Source organism: Lynx rufus, unplaced genomic scaffold (genome assembly GCF_022079265.1).
Source record: "Lynx rufus isolate CCGP_SWC_20201006 ecotype Redwood Valley unplaced genomic scaffold, mLynRuf1.p SCAF_8, whole genome shotgun sequence".
NCBI classification, from domain to species: Eukaryota; Metazoa; Chordata; class Mammalia; order Carnivora; family Felidae; genus Lynx; species Lynx rufus.
The window spans coordinates 122142039-122156492 of record NW_025814896.1 but is presented as its reverse complement, the minus strand read 5'-3'; the positions used below and the strand labels follow the sequence as shown (position 1 = coordinate 122156492).

General features: G+C 56.3%; 1 protein-coding gene across 1 annotated transcript in view; it reads left to right on the top strand.

The window, feature by feature from the left end:
* The window catches only part of KLHL29 (kelch like family member 29), a 142968-nt gene extending 128777 nt beyond the window's left edge, over positions 1–14191 (top strand). Inside the window, exons 5-12 of the mRNA XM_047069284.1 lie at positions 1656–1858; positions 2581–2840; positions 5254–5452; positions 5596–5778; positions 5986–6166; positions 11275–11468; positions 11828–11972; positions 14008–14191. Coding sequence (XP_046925240.1) covers positions 1656–1858; positions 2581–2840; positions 5254–5452; positions 5596–5778; positions 5986–6166; positions 11275–11468; positions 11828–11972; positions 14008–14191 — 1549 coding nt within the window. The remainder of the gene's footprint in view (positions 1–1655; positions 1859–2580; positions 2841–5253; positions 5453–5595; positions 5779–5985; positions 6167–11274; positions 11469–11827; positions 11973–14007) is intronic.
* Positions 14192–14454: the final 263 nt, after the last annotated feature.

Here is a 14454-nt window from a genome sequence, read left to right as displayed (position 1 = left end):
CTGGGTTTGAGAAGAGCCTCTGCCAGCACCGTTCCCTGTCAGCTTTCCCTCCAGGCCTGGAGGCAGGGCTCCGCAGGCCTCCATCAGATGAGCCATTCCGTGGGGAGGGCCCAGCGTGACACCCTGGGAAGGGTGGCTGGATCACAGCTACATCTGTTCCCTGCCCCATCGTGTCGGTGTTTTAAAAGCACTTGGTGGCCAGGCCTAACTGGAGAGAATGTGGCTCTCGTGGTCGCATTTCAGACTCTCGCAGGGAAGGTGTTTTCCAGCCTCTGTCACATAAACTTTCCATGGGACTTCAGATGCCATCCAGTTCAACCCTCTTGTTTTGCAGAAGAGGAGCCTGAGGGCCAGAGAGGCAAGGTGGCGGCCTGTCAGTGACGGGGTGGGGGCACGCAGGTCCTCTAGCTCCCTGCCCACACAGGAGTCAGCCTCCCTCTGGGGCTAGCCTGCTTACTTCTGGACGCCTCCGCACCCTGGCTGCCAGCCACGGGGGCACCCAAGGGACCAGTCACGAGAGTCTCACCCCAGCCTCCTCAGGACTGGGGGGGGAACACAGAGGTCATTTCCCAGCCACGTGGCAGAACCCGGCCTCGGGCAGGACCAGGCTCCGTGCAGGAAGCAGGACCGGTCAGAGTGGCCGTGGTGGGGCACCAAGCCAATCATCTCTGAAAAACCTGCCTCCTGACTCAACGCTCTGGGTGTCTTTCCTCCTGGTCACTTCTGTGGCACTGTTATTTTTGCCTCATCTTATCTGTTTCCTTCCAGGTGCAGCTTTAGGGCGCGGCTGCCAGGCCTTAGGAGCCTTTGCAATGGTTTTGTATTTCTGTAGACACCAGATATAAACATATTTATATATTTGTGTCCCTCCCCTGCTCCCCCCAGTTCACAAGCCCGACGCACACTCTACACGCAGGCCACTCTGACCTCTGACCCCGTGTTCCATGTGGCAGGAGGGCCCCGCCCCGGGCCAGGTCCCAGGTCATGGCTGCTGGCTGTCTGTGGCGGAAGTCCTTGGTTGTTCCCCTTCCCCTCCCCCCCAGCTCTAACCATTCTGTCCGTCTATCTTGTCTCGTCCTCAGTTTCAAAGCAATGTCATGAAGGGCTTCCTTTCCATGCCTAAAAAAGGAAACAATATGTTTTTGGAAATAGGTGGGGTTGGAGTCAGGGTTCCGGGACGGCTTGGGGCGATCGAGGGACGGCTCAGGATCGGCTGTGTTCACGGCCGGTTGGGGGCCTCAGTCACACCAGGGGCTCTCCCACTGGAGGCGGCCAGGCCCCGGACCCGCCGGCCTTGTTTGGCCGGGACGCCCGGAGCCGGAGCCGGCAGTGGGGCGGAATCGTATTGTTTCCCTTTGAGGCCAGTCCTGGTCCTCGTCCCCATCCACAGCTCATGCTTTTTGATTTGCATCTTTTTTTGCATGGACATGCCAAGTAGTGATAAGCAGGGTTTTCTGTTCTTTTGGGCGTCTCTGGTCAGACTCTTCTCTTTCAGATCCCGTGTAAGGTCGTTAGGTTCAGGCGTGTCATTGCCGTGTCCCTTGAGTCCTAAAATGAAGGGCGTGACCGAGGCGTGCAGGGAGATCTAGCCCTGTGAGGAGGCGGCGCTGTGGCCGCGGGGTGGCAGGTAAGAACACCCTGGTCTCTGTGCCTAGGTCGGTGCAAGACGGCAGCCAGTGTGGCCGGGAGAAGCTGGAGCTCGTCCTGTCCAACCTGCAGGCCGATGTCCTTGAACTGCTCCTAGAGTTTGTCTACACGGGCTCCCTGGTCATCGACTCGGCCAATGCCAAGACGCTGCTGGAGGCTGCCAGCAAGTTCCAGTTCCACACCTTCTGCAAAGTCTGTGTGTCCTTTCTCGGTGAGCCTGGGGGGTGGGGAGCGCATGGGTCACCTGGAGGGAATAGCACGGGTGGGCAAAAAATTTGTAAGCAGTGAGGATTCAGAGGGAAAGGCTGTGTGTCCACCTCAGGGTGGAGCTGGATTTCACAAGGCAGCTTGAAGATGAAAATTCAGATAACTGCACGCCCTGGCACAGACCTGGACGCGTCCAGGCTAGAATCGCCGGTAGCCAGATCTCAGGAGAGCCGGCCAGACTGATGCCCGGTCTAGAGGCCAGGTTGGGTGAGGCTGAGGCCCATGGAAAGTGGCAGGTGGGCATATGAGTGGTGTTACTGCTGGTGTGATTCTAAAATGGGAGCCTGTCACAGTTATAGAAGACACTGGAAGCCTCAGCGTGGCCCTTGCCCCCAGCCCAGGCCCAAGCTCTAAGGCTCACAGGCAGTGAGGATGCCTCCAAGCCCGGTACTGACACTCCATACCTCACGCTCTCGGTCCTTCTGCTGGGACCTGCGGGAGCAGAGGGAGGTCCCAGGACAGGAGGCATGTGACAGGGCAGAGGAAAACCCGGAAGGTACACCCACAGCTCCAGGGATACCGGAAATGGTCCTGTGGGGACCCTGGCTGCTAAAGGCAGGTCACAAGGACATGGACTTGGAGGGGGATCCAGAGTGTCAGGCGATAGGAATGGAGGGCCATCCTTCCAGGGCCCTGTGGTCAGTGGTCCTGTGCTCTTGCCCCCAGAGAAGCAGCTGACGGCCAGCAACTGCCTGGGGGTCCTGGCCATGGCTGAGGCCATGCAGTGCAGCGAGCTCTACCACATGGCCAAGGCCTTCGCGCTGCAGATCTTCCCTGAGGTGGCGGCCCAGGAGGAGATCCTCAGCATCTCCAAGGACGACTTCATCACCTACATCTCCAACGACAGCCTCAACACGAAGGCCGAGGAACTAGTATATGAGACCGTCATCAAGTGGATCAAGAAGGACCCCGTGGCCCGTGCACAGGTAGTCCCCCACCCCACCCACCCCTTCTCCCTGTGTCAGGGGCATGGTGCAGGGATGGCGTCTGGAGCAAGGGTGCAGGAAGGTGGAAGAGGCAGGACGGCCTGGTCAGACCATCCGCGGGGTGTACAGGAGCCCCGAGGCCCGGGCAGGGGGAGGCTGGGACTGCCACTGTGGGCAGCAGAGAAGCAAAGGGAGGGATGAGAGATGAGGGGTCAGCTGCCAGAGGGTTGGAAGGGCTGTGTCCCGCCTGAAGGAGACTCAAGCCAACGAGCGGCTGCAGGGCCCTACAGGGCGAAGCTGGTGCCCCAGGGCCCCTGTGAGCTCAGACCGGGCAGGAGGAGACCCCTCCCCCAATGCTCCGGTTATGGAGAGGGTGGAGGGCACCTGGACCAAACAGAAACCACGCCGGAGATGGAAATCCACTGCACACATCACAGGAGGGAGGTCCCTCAGAGGGGACAGCTGGGGAAATCGGAGCCAGGGTCCAGGGCGGAAGGAGAGGAGGGCAGGGTCCCCGGAAGGATTCCAGGATCCCCGGAATCAGAATTCGATCACAACCCAACAGGATCTTTGGGCCAGAAAGCACGTGCTGAAGGCCTTGCTCAGAATGGGACTGCCTCTCACATCTGAGCACCCCCCACCCCCAGGAGTTAGTATGGACACAGGTAGTTCTCAGGAGAGTTCAGAGTCCACCTGGAAAGCAGCACAGGAGGCCAGGGCCCACAACACCCTGAGGCAGCTGAGTGATAGAAGACAAGGGAACTTCATTGCGTGTGGAGCGGGAAGCGACACAAGGGAGGGAGGGGTGGGCCAGGCGCCGGCATCGGTAGCACAGGCCCTCCACCCTGGCCCAGCCCCTGAGCGCAGGAGAAGGGCGTGCTCTGGTCGGATGGGGAGGGGGCAAGATTCATTTCTGGAGAAGGCCGTCAGGTTGGGCAGCTATAATAGAGACTGCCCAATGCACTAAGGCCCCCAAATCTGTCTCCAGCCCAGACCTCCCAGTGTCTACTGCACACCTGTGGCCAGTGTCCCTCAAGCCCCTCTAATTCGTAAACCCCCAAAGCTACACACCTTCTTGTGTTGCTTCCTTCGATTCCACCCATTACCCAAAACAGAAGGCTGGATACCTCCCACACCTTCCACATCCATGGGGCCACACACTGCTGTCGCTTCGTCTCCTCGCTCCCTCAGGAGAGGACCGACTTTCTCTCCCCATTCAGGACCCAGATCTCACCAGCATCACTGCAGTCGCCTCCCACGCGGTTGCCCTGCTCCGGTCTTCCCCACTCCAAACTCATTCTGACCCTGCCGCCTGAGCGAGTGGTCTTCCTAAAGGACACGTTGGATCGTTTAATTTCTTTGTTTAAAGCCCCCGTGAGCTCGTCATCGACTCTGCAGGAAACACCACTCGGCCTAGGCAAGGGAGGCATAGGGGTGGTCAGGCTCTGGCCTCCACTGACTTCTCCAGTCCCCTCTCCCCTGGCCACCACACCCACCGCAACAAAGACCGTTTGCCCCTGACAAGAATAAGCTCCAGAGAATTCCCCACGTGCGCCGATCTCCCCTCCCTTCCCATGCCTCTGTGTGTGCTTTTGGCGTCCTCCCTCCTCTCTGCCTGAGGCCTGCAGAAATCTGCGATCCTTCCACACCCAGCTCAGGCGTCATCCACTCCCACACTCCCAGACCCCCTAACTGTACTCCTCCCTGGAGCCCCACTAGTGCCTTTTATGTAATGGATCCCCCCCATTTTACTGTGTACACCTGAAAGTCAGACACCAGGTCTTCCTGGGCTTTGCACCCCCAATAAGGAGGGTCACCAATGATTTGTTGGATGAAACTAAAGCTGAGCAGTGAGCAAAAGGTTTGCCAGGCAAGAGGGATTTGAGTCAGTCCACGAAAAGCCTTCAATGCAGGCGAGAGGGGCCAGGGGCCAGGTGCCGCTGAAGGGGTTTGTTGGCACTGGGGAGACGCAGGTTCTGACGGGGGTGACTGGCAAGCTTCACCGTCACCGTCAGCCTTCCCGGGCCGTCGCACCTGTTTTTGACTTCCTGCCCCACGTGCGCCTCACCAGGGATCAGGATGCTCGTTTCAGCCCCCCCGCAGCCTGGGGTGAAGCAGACGCCCGTGAGCTGGGCGGAGGCAGGAACGAGGTGCCGAAGAGGCAGACGGACGGTTCGCCCCAGGGTCAGCCGCGGCACACCCACCTCCCCCGTTCCTCTCCTCTGGCTGGTGGGAGCCCCCGCTCTCACCGTCTAGGCTGGGCTGAGCAGTGTCTACACTCTCAAGCCAAATACACACTGGAGTGCCCCCTGTACAGTACCACACCCCTCCTTCCTGTCTCCCCAATCCAACTCGGCAGGGGTGGCTCCGTCCGTGTAACCTCGGTCGATCCCGTGTCTCCCCCACCCTGCAGTATGCCGCAGAGCTCCTGGCCGTGGTCCGCCTCCCCTTCATCCACCCCAGCTATCTGCTCAACGTGGTTGACAACGAGGAGCTGATCAAGTCGTCAGAAGCGTGTCGGGACCTGGTCAACGAGGCCAAACGCTACCACATGCTGCCCCACGCCCGCCAGGAGATGCAGACACCCCGAACCCGGCCCCGCCTCTCCGCAGGTACCGAGGGACATGCCCCGAACTCCCCAAATGCAGGTGCCATAGGGTCAGCCCCACTCTGGGTGGTCCCCTCCAGAGGCACCAGGCGCAGAGGCTAACAGCGTGGGGATGTGTCCGAAGGCCGTGCATCTGTATCCCTGCAGGTGTGGCTGAGGTCATCGTCTTGGTTGGGGGCCGTCAGATGGTGGGGATGACCCAGCGCTCACTGGTGGCCGTCACCTGCTGGAACCCACAGAACAACAAGTGGTACCCCCTCGCCTCACTGCCCTTCTATGACCGAGAGTTCTTCAGCGTAGTGAGTGCCGGGGACAACATCTACCTCTCAGGTGAGGCCCCCCCAGGGCTGGCTTGGGGACCAGGCAGGGACTTCCTAAGGGCTCCCCTCCCCACACCAGGGCTAAGGAAAGCCGAGGCCCGGAAGCCTCTACTTTGCAGGTGAAGTCTTCTCTTCCTGCCCCGGGGGCCGGGCCTGCCTGGCCGTGGGCCCCGCCTCACTCCCTGCCCGCTCTCTGGACCTCCCGTACTGCTCACAGGTGGGATGGAATCAGGGGTGACGCTGGCCGATGTCTGGTGCTACATGTCCCTGCTCGATAACTGGAACCTCGTCTCCAGAATGACGGTCCCCCGCTGCCGGCACAACAGCCTTGTCTACGATGGGAAGATTTACACCCTCGGGGGACTTGGCGTGGCGGGCAACGTGGACCACGTGGAGAGGTAATGAGGCCACAGTCACGAAAGCTAAAATCACTTTGCTCCTCCACCCCAGCACCAACCCAGCCGAGGCCGACTGGAGACGGGACATTTAGAGGGCAATAGTCCCAGGCTCTTCAAACACGGCAAAGGGAGAGGACCGAGGGTGGTGAGAGGGAAGCAGGAATGATGACGGCTGGCCCAGCCGCTGAGATGGGGCACTCTTGTCCCGTTCAGGGGTCAGACAAGCTGGAGGCATAGTGGTGCAAAGGCACAGGATGGGCGCGGCTGGCCTGACTGGGCAGCTAGGAGGCGCACTGGCACTGGAAGTCCCAGCCCAGAGCGGCGCTGAGACATGGGGCAAAGCTGCAAGCAATGGCCCAAATGTGTGCCACGTCAGTGGCTGTGACTCCAGGTCCCTGCCGAGCGGGAGGTTCCACACCAGGGAGCCCCTTCCTCCCTCTTTCCCACACATTCCAGGAAACCTGCTTGCCACACGGGGAACAGTCACTGCATGCAGGTCTGGCCAACCGTCTGGAATTCTCTAGAATACAAAGTAATGGGCCGGAGAGCCATGCGTGTAAGCCTGCCCTCTGCTGGAAATCCCAGGCTGGCTTCCTCACTGAGGCCCATTTAAAACTGGCCACGCGTAGTGTAGGGATCAGGCGGAGGCAGAAGGGGCGTAGGCTGGAGGTGGGCACTTCGCGGGGTGCAAAGACCATCTTTTCCTTTGAGCTGGAGCCCACCCTTGCAGAGGACGGACACTGTGGGGAGAAGCCACAGAAAGAGCTCAGGAAGGCTCATGAGTCAGCAGCAAACAGGGGAGGCCTCAGTGCAGTCCTGCTCTGTGAGAAAAAAGTGCCCAGAGAGCCCCAAGTCAGACTGAGCTGCTCCCCAAGGACCGGCCCAGGAGGTCACAGCTCCGGTCCCCAGAGCTCTTTTTCCACATCCTTCCCACGTGCTTGCCCACCACCCTTGGCCCACGTCATCAGCTGTCACAGAATGCACATCTTCCCGTGCGGCAGCTTTCTGCCTGTGGACCCTCACGTACCCCTCAATTTGTATTTTTTCCCTCAGTGGCTAATTGGACACTTGACAAATGTTACAGCAAAGATAGTTTCAGAGTGAGACGAGCTCTGGATATTCACTGTGGGCTTTTAACTCCCCCAAGTGGAGCCCAGAGATGGCTCAGTAACAACATCTAATTGTCATATTGATTTGGAGATAATGGGGAATCCCTGTGTGGTTATGAGGATATTAATACTGCTGTTGAGCCCGGGTCACCCCTGATGCTGACAGCCTTCAGTGGGACCCACTGCACGGCCATCACGTCCCAAGCCTTCCAGAAGCACCAGCTCCCAACCGTTTGTCATCCAATAATAAACACATGAAAAAGGAGACATTTTCTATGTAGGAGTAAACTGAGCTAGACCTGTCATCCTGTCTTGCTTTTGTCAGCTATTTTTAATCTCCTAAGATGCTGATTACTCATTTTGCAAACTTATACTTGTTGATAAATACAGGGATTTGTTCAAGGATCAAATGCACGAAGAGGGGGGACAGGCTCCACTCCCCCTGGGCTCAAGAGCAATTCTCCAAGGCCTGGAAGCAGCCTGTACTGGCCTTCCTTGGGGGCTGGGCCTTCGTTCCACTGTGAAATACCCGCCCGCTCGAGCACAGTGTGAGCAAACCACCCCGGGAACTTTAGGAGATGGGGAGCCCCCCAGGACAACAGGGTGCCCGGAGCCCTTCCTCAGCCCTCTGGTAGACCTCTGGGTGGTATGCATACCAATGGGGTGGAGGACACAGGCAGAGGAGACGCGCACTGCTTCCCGAGGAACGAGGAACGGAACGTAGCTGGAGCCCCTTTGGGCAAGGATTTCTGTGCCACATGGTGGCGATGAGAATTCAGGGTGACAAGAAGGTCAGGGTAATGGGGACAGACACGAGGGTGCTTTGTTCCCCAGAAAGCGCTAATGGTACAAATTGCTCTTATATTGATAATGAATGAGATATATGGTACATTATAATTATATTACATTACTGTATTACAGGAATAGAGCAAGATTATATAATTATAGATTAAAACAACAGTGCCATAGACAAACCTGTATTATATCATTATATAAATAACTGGGTCTAATACTTCATAGCAATATATTGCACTAGCTGTGGTTACCGGATAAATGATAGCAGAGTGCCTCACTCCACAGGGTCATTTGCATGTCATTAGCATATCCTTCTCAAGCAGGAAGCTGACAGATTGAGCTGACGGAGGGCTTGTGGCTTGGCAATCAGCCACCTGGAATAACAAACTCTCGGGAAATTCGCATTTGGCGGAATGTGCCATTATACCGAAAGCCTGAAGACAGCCACATAATCTTCCACTGTCACCCAGCTCTTCTGCAGGAGCTCTTTGGATCTCTGCCATATTGGCTTAAAAAACAGATATCTGAACTTCTGACACTGTCCAAAAAGACACTTACTGCATTGCCTATTAAGCCACATATCATTCGACTGGGGCTTAACTGAATCAGCGCCTGCTGCCCTGTAAGGTACTTCAGCCGCTTCTCAAACCCGGAGTCTTCCCAGGCACAGAGCTGGACGTCCCATCCCTGTCCCCTCATCCCTGTCTCAGAGCCAGGAGCACCGGCTAAGAGAGGCCATCTTCTGGATCACTAAGCTGTGACCGTGTTATGGCCCGTGTCCCAGGGAGGCTGCTGGGAAAAAGTGGGCCCTGTGTGCTTCCCAGGAAAGGTGTGCTGGGAAAAACCCAGCCCACAGCGGAGGCCCCACCTGGGGTCCGGAACATGCGAAAGAGCCATGTGGTGAGCGGTAGATCGGCCACCAAGTGGAAGGTCCAGAGTGAATGCTGGTGAGACCAGCCCTCTAGGAACAATTAACAGAGACGCCGAGAACTGAGATCCAAGCTGTCCAGGAAGACCTCAGATACCCCAGTTCCTTGGCTGATCTGCTCCATCCCCAATCTCTCCCCATCAGCTGCTTCCTGTCACTTTTGTCCCTGCCTTGTCCGGTACTCGCACTCTATCACTTCTCCATGTTCTTACTTTGCCACTTTGTCCTGTAGTACACGTGTCACAGATCTGTTCAGCCCTGACTCGTCCCCTTCTCCACGCCTACCCCCGGGGGCTGAACACTGGTGGAGAAAATCCCACCGTCCAGTAGATTGGCCTCATGACAAAGTGAAGTCGTCCAACGAATACTGGGTCCTTCATGCTGCAGGGTCCTGTCAGCGGTTTCTCTCGCTCTCAAGAGTGTGTGGTTCTCGTCTCCTCCTCCCCGATCAAGGCTCTGAGCCCACAGATTCCAATACTCCTGCCGGCACTGACTCCTACTTCACAGAGAAGGTGGAGCCCTCAATCAACAACTCTCTGGTGTCCCTGCCGTCACTTCTGCATATGTACTGACGCTCACGCCATCCTTGCCTTCCTCTCTCCCGCCCACACGGACACCACTTCCCTCTCCACTCTGGACCCTACCTGCATCTCCCCACCAGGAGCCTCCTTTGATCAGCCCTCCCCTCTCTTTCATATATATTTAATCTTTTTCTTATCCATTTGGCCTCCTTCCTGTCGGCACATTAAACACAAGAAAGCCCTTCCCCCTAAAATTAAAACAAAGCCCGTGGTATGCCGTAGCTCGTTCATACTGGCTCCCAAGAGGTGACTACTACCTTTATAGGAATTCTGCAAGCCAGTTGTTAGCTACAGGTGTTATTTAAAATCAAATCATATAAACTTAGAACTAAATAAGTTACATTAAAAACAAAGGAAATCCATACTCAAAACTCATCACTGCTTTTTTTTTTTTTTTTAACTATATTTTTCACTGTCTATGCTCTGGAGGTGATACGTCCACTGTGTCTGTATATGGGTATATGGTGGATATTCTGACTGGCAGTGTCCTCTTCCCAATGCCACATTCAGCCATGAGCCATCGGTAGCTTGAAATCAGCCAAGATGAGAGGATTTACATCACAGAAATCAGCAAGTGCTTACATATCAGGACTCTTTTCCCCTAGCAAGCTTGTTTTTAAACACTTCTCAGCATACCACCGACAAAAGCCATCTCTTAGCTCCATATGCCTTCTTAGGTCCCACCTTCTCTGCCCCTTTCCCAGCTAAGTTTCATCCAAAAGAAGTCTCCCTGTCGTGTCTACTGCCTCCCTCTCATTCACTTCGTGATTCACAACTAGCTCTTGACGAGAACGCCGGGAACCCGTCTGGGACTTCTTTGACCTCCTGCCATATCCCCCACCCGTGGAGCTGTGTGCCCCCTGTGCTGCCGCCACTTCCCCAAGGACCCCCCTCAGCTCCCCTCTTAGAGGCCAGCATTTCCTCAGAGTGCCCTCTGCTCCTCAGTCTTACTCTTGCCTACGCAGCCCCTGTAAGCTCCTCTCCCTTCAGTTTCCAGCTCTGTGCCAACAGCGACCCCACGGCTGCACATCTAGGCCACAGATCCGTATATCCAACGGCCCACTGCACATCCCCGGTCTGTTACCCACAGATGCCTTAAACTCCCCATGAATAAAACAGAAATCATCACTCTCCTCCAAACTCCCCAACCTCGATTCCCTGTCCCCCGGGTAGCACCCCCTCCATCCAACTTCCCAAGCCAGAGACCCTGAGTCATCCTAGGTGACTCTACCTTCCTTAACGGCAACATCAATTAATGACTGAACCCTGTCAGGTCACCTCTCCTGTTCCCACCTCCTCTCGTCCTTCCCTGGTCCAGCCCACTGTTTCCCCAGCTTCCAGCCCAGAGCCTGGGTAGACAGGAGATGCTCAGTGCAGTACCGTCAGACAAAAGGGTAGGAATGAGCTGGATAGAAAGGGATACAGGGGCCTAGAAGCTGGGGAGCTCTGTGTGAGCAGAAGAATGGAGACCAGAATCTGCACAGAGGCAAGAAAGAGCCCACTGGGGTTCAGGAGGAAGGCTGAGAGGGCTAGTTTGGGCCAGAACCTAGGTGATCTCAGGCTCTGCCAGTGATGCCAAGGGCAGGAAGCAAATGCTGGTGCCCCTCCCCGGCAATGTCTACTGCCTTGGTTGTCGCCCCTGCTCTGAGCAAGGCCCATCTTTGACACGGGGCTCTTTTTCTCCTCTCTCGACAGGTACGATACCATTACCAATCAATGGGAGGCTGTGGCCCCTCTGCCCAAGGCCGTGCACTCCGCAGCAGCCACAGTGTGTGGCGGCAAGATCTACGTGTTTGGTGGTGTGAACGAGGCAGGCAGAGCCGCAGGCGTCCTACAGTCTTACGTTCCACAGACCAACACATGGAGCTTTATCGAGTCCCCAATGATTGGTAAGAACCAGATTTCTCCTCAGTCTGGGGCCAGTGCGGCATCCCCACCTCACTGTTTTTTTTGTCTCAATATCTTAAGCCCAGAGGTTGAGCTAAGGCTGCAGACCCATGGCTGGGGGCTGGGAAGGGGAGGCAAACCCCCAGCCCAGGTGTAGCTGCTGATCCCACTACCTGGACAGAGGGTGAGCTAGTCCGTGTGCCAGATGCCTGCTGGCCCCGGGCCTTGTCCTGGGGTTAACCAGCGACACTGGAAGTCCTTCCAGAGCCCTTCCTCTGGAGGGCCTGCTGGCAAAGGAAAGGGTGGGGAGGGAGAGGCCAAGAAGAGATGCCCTGACCTGCCAGCCCTGCTCTTCTCACAGACAACAAGTACGCTCCCGCCGTCACCCTCAATGGCTTCGTTTTCATCCTGGGCGGGGCTTATGCCAGAGCCACCACCATCTACGACCCTGAGAAAGGGAACATTAAGGCAGGCCCAAACATGAATCACTCTCGCCAGTTCTGCAGGTGAGGGGCGGCAGTAACTCGGCTAGGGTTGGGGAGGCGGAGGGCAGGGAGGGAGAGACGACGGGAGAGGTTTGAGCACAACAGCGATTGCCCGCCATTCGATGACCAAAGCAATTCCCAGGCCCAGAGAGGCAGCCTCCTACAACCACAGGTATGGATGTTAGTGCCAGGGCAGAGTGGGAAGCACCCAAGGGCAGCCCATGGCCCACAGGCCCAACCCTGTGGCTCCAGCTGACCCATCTCAAAGCCAGAAATGGAGGGCTTCCTACAGGCACCAGCCCCATGTCCCTCGAGGCCACACCTCCTGGGTGCTATGAAGACAGCTCTCCCCCAGGACCACCTGGCACATCCATCACAGACAGGAGGCGGTGCCAGGCCAGAGCTGTGCGATTCCCTACATGGGACAAGGGGTTTTCAAGGAATGCTCTGAACCAGGGAGCTGTACAAGGCACAGCTGACTGGGCAGAAACCCACACGGCCCAGCCCCCACAGGAAGAGAGGGGTCACCGTCAGAGTGTGCTTGGTTCCCAATCTGCCTGGCCCCATGGCCCAGAAAAATTAATTAATTTGGGCAGTGAGACAGCACAGCCTAATCTTATAGCCCCATCCTTTCCTGGGCTAAGAGGAACAAGGTATGAAAAGGGGTCCCAGAAACCCCATTTTCAACATTTCCATAGCAGATCTTTCCCGAAGATATCTTGTGCCCATGCAGAGGTAATCACCAAATCCTCAGTGCTGGTGTAGCAAAGCTAGAAAAGTTGTAACCGACAACTAATGTGTCAGATGACCTTGGACAAGTGACTTCCACTCTCTAGGGAAGTTCTCCTATTTATGAAACAGGAGGTTGGACGAGAGAACTGCTAAGTTCCTATTAGCTTGGAGATTCAACAGTTCTCGAGCCTTTCTCCAAATGGTGGCAGTGCACAAGGCCACTCTGACCACACTGTCAGAAATAAGGACAACTGGAGTTTGAGCACGGCTTATGGGGAGGATGCCTGTGCCTCATCTGAGACCAAAAGTGGGCACAGAAAGACTTAATGCCTGTGGGTCTTGCAAGAGAAGCAGGGTAAAGATGGGCCACAAAGGGGAGAAATGTGAGGGACCCAGGTGGCAAGGAACCACAGGGGGTAAGGCTGGAAACTTCAGGTAAGATGTCTGGACTGACATCTTCTGTCCCAGGCTCAGAACTTCAGAAAGAGGTGGAGACTTTGAAAGGGTATGTGTTCAGCTTCAGGGAACAGTCAAGAACACATGGCCAGCAGCTGAAAGGAGGGAGAAAGCAGGGCTGGGGACGCGGACACAGCTGTACATGTGACAGGGTGGTGAACCACACAGTAAGACAGTAGTACGTGCAGACAGGAGCAGGATGCGGTGTTCTCACAATGGGAACAGCTGACTGAGGCAACAGCACCAAGGCAGCATAGCCTCTTACAGGAAGTTGGCCCAGGCTGCTGCGGTAACAACCCTACAGAGGGTGCACCGGCCCTCGTGGTCGTGGGTGGGCAGCAGCATCGAGTCACTCGCGTTAGGCAATCATAGCAGGAAGCTCTGGCTATGAGCGCCTTGGCAAGGGTGAATTTCTCAGTCAAGTAGTCAATGTTCAGCTATGGCTTAGCTCCTAATTATCCTGTCTGCTATCATGCAGACGCATGTTCTCGTCCCGATTTGAGCAGTACGAAGTCTCTGTGTGGACAAGACAAGCTGCTCAGCAGACACTCGGAGAACTGATTCGAGGGCCATACACAATCATGGCTGTTCTCCTAGCTGTCTTTAGGCTGTCTGGCAGGTCCTGGGATGCCCACCATACGTGTCACCCACAACACAGAGGGTCGTGTGAGCACGCTACCCATCCTGTAGACGGGCCCTACAGGAAAGGTGTTTTTCTTATACCAGCTTGGGTCACAGGGCAGCGAGTCTTGCACAAGGTGGGAGAGGCAGCTTGCACCAGGACAGGGTATTAAGAATCCATCTCCAGGTCCAAGGTGGAAGCTAAATGGCTAATTCTCCGCCCTCCCCCCCCAACTTTCCCCAACAGCGCCGTGGTGCTTGATGGCAAGATTTATGCAACTGGTGGCATTGTTAGCAGTGAGGGGCCTGCCCTGGGCAACATGGAAGCCTATGAGCCCGCGACCAACACGTGGACCCTACTCCCCCACATGCCCTGCCCTGTGTTCAGACACGGCTGCGTTGTGATAAAGAAATATATTCAAAGCGGCTGACATCGGCAGAAAGCCCACGTCGAGTCTGGACAAGTCGGGTGAGGCAGATGCTACTCACGGTGATCAATGTTCAGCAACACCAATAAGAGGCCGATAGACACAATCGAAGAAATCACTGCGCTAAACATTTTGAATACTCTCTACATTGAATGTAGAAAATCATCCTCGCCTTTGGGGGAAACGGGGGCATAGCGCTCCGAGCAGCAGGAACCACAACCATCCAAGGAGCTGGGCCGAGGGCTGGGGGGGGGCTCCTGCAAAGG